The sequence below is a fragment of the Gekko japonicus genome, unplaced genomic scaffold, assembly GCF_001447785.1.
Source record: "Gekko japonicus isolate JY-2015 unplaced genomic scaffold, Gekko_japonicus_V1.1 scaffold2758, whole genome shotgun sequence".
Classification (NCBI taxonomy): Eukaryota; Metazoa; Chordata; class Lepidosauria; order Squamata; family Gekkonidae; genus Gekko; species Gekko japonicus.
Window position 1 is genome coordinate 1 of NW_015162561.1, and position 767 is coordinate 767.

Sequence of the window (767 nt, forward strand, 5' to 3'; positions counted from 1 at the left end):
ATACGTTATCTCATTCTTAAGAGAAACTGTATCCTCAAGAACTCACTTGTATCATTATTCCGGGCACATACACACTTATTTAAATTTGTCTCAGGGTTAAAAAAATTGTCTGATTCATCAGTCAAAAACCCTTTCATCAAGTCGTCTCCAACGTAAAGCCGAGCTTGTAAAAGAAAAGAAAAAGCATGCAAATGATCTCGACTACAACGTTTAGTATTTTACCTTGAAAATGTTTCCTGCAGGATCCGTCATCTTGCAGGCAATGTTGGAGTTATGCTTCATAATGTATCTCCCTGTCTCGTGGTCCTCCTTATTGGCAATGAGCTCACATCCATTTTTGTCAAATGCCTCTGGTGAGTAAACCGCAGTACAATGTTCATCAATGAAGAGGTGGCCTTTGTTCATGGGCAACACCTACCGTAATAAAGAAAGGAGATTTAGCTAGTCGGGCGGTCGGCATCGGAGGCAGGTCTAGATGCCGGAGCTTTCGATGTCGATGGTCTCTCCTCCATCGCTGAGGTAGGAGTAAGGGCCGATTCTAGCAGTGATTAGAAAAACGTGCACAGTGATGACAGGACTCTGGCCGGTGAGACTCTTCGAGACAAAAATGCACAGGGTATGATGGTCGGGAGGAGCAAGTTTGCTGCCGCAACCATTAAACCTATTGAAAAACCCCCACTTCTTCTCCATAAAAGAAACTGAAGAAGAGGGAACGTTTGAGGGGGGGTAGCTCGAAGTCCTGAGGTAATCGGTAGACTCCCCCTCAG

General features: G+C 44.7%; 1 protein-coding gene across 1 annotated transcript in view; it reads right to left on the reverse strand.

Moving 5' to 3' along the window:
• Positions 1–222: 222 nt before the first annotated feature.
• Positions 223–767, reverse strand: part of SPAG17 (sperm associated antigen 17) — a gene marked incomplete at its 3' end in the record, with an annotated part of 95,503 nt that continues 94,958 nt past the window's right edge. Inside the window, exon 33 of the mRNA XM_015406391.1 lies at positions 223–414. Coding sequence (XP_015261877.1) covers positions 223–414 — 192 coding nt within the window. The remainder of the gene's footprint in view (positions 415–767) is intronic.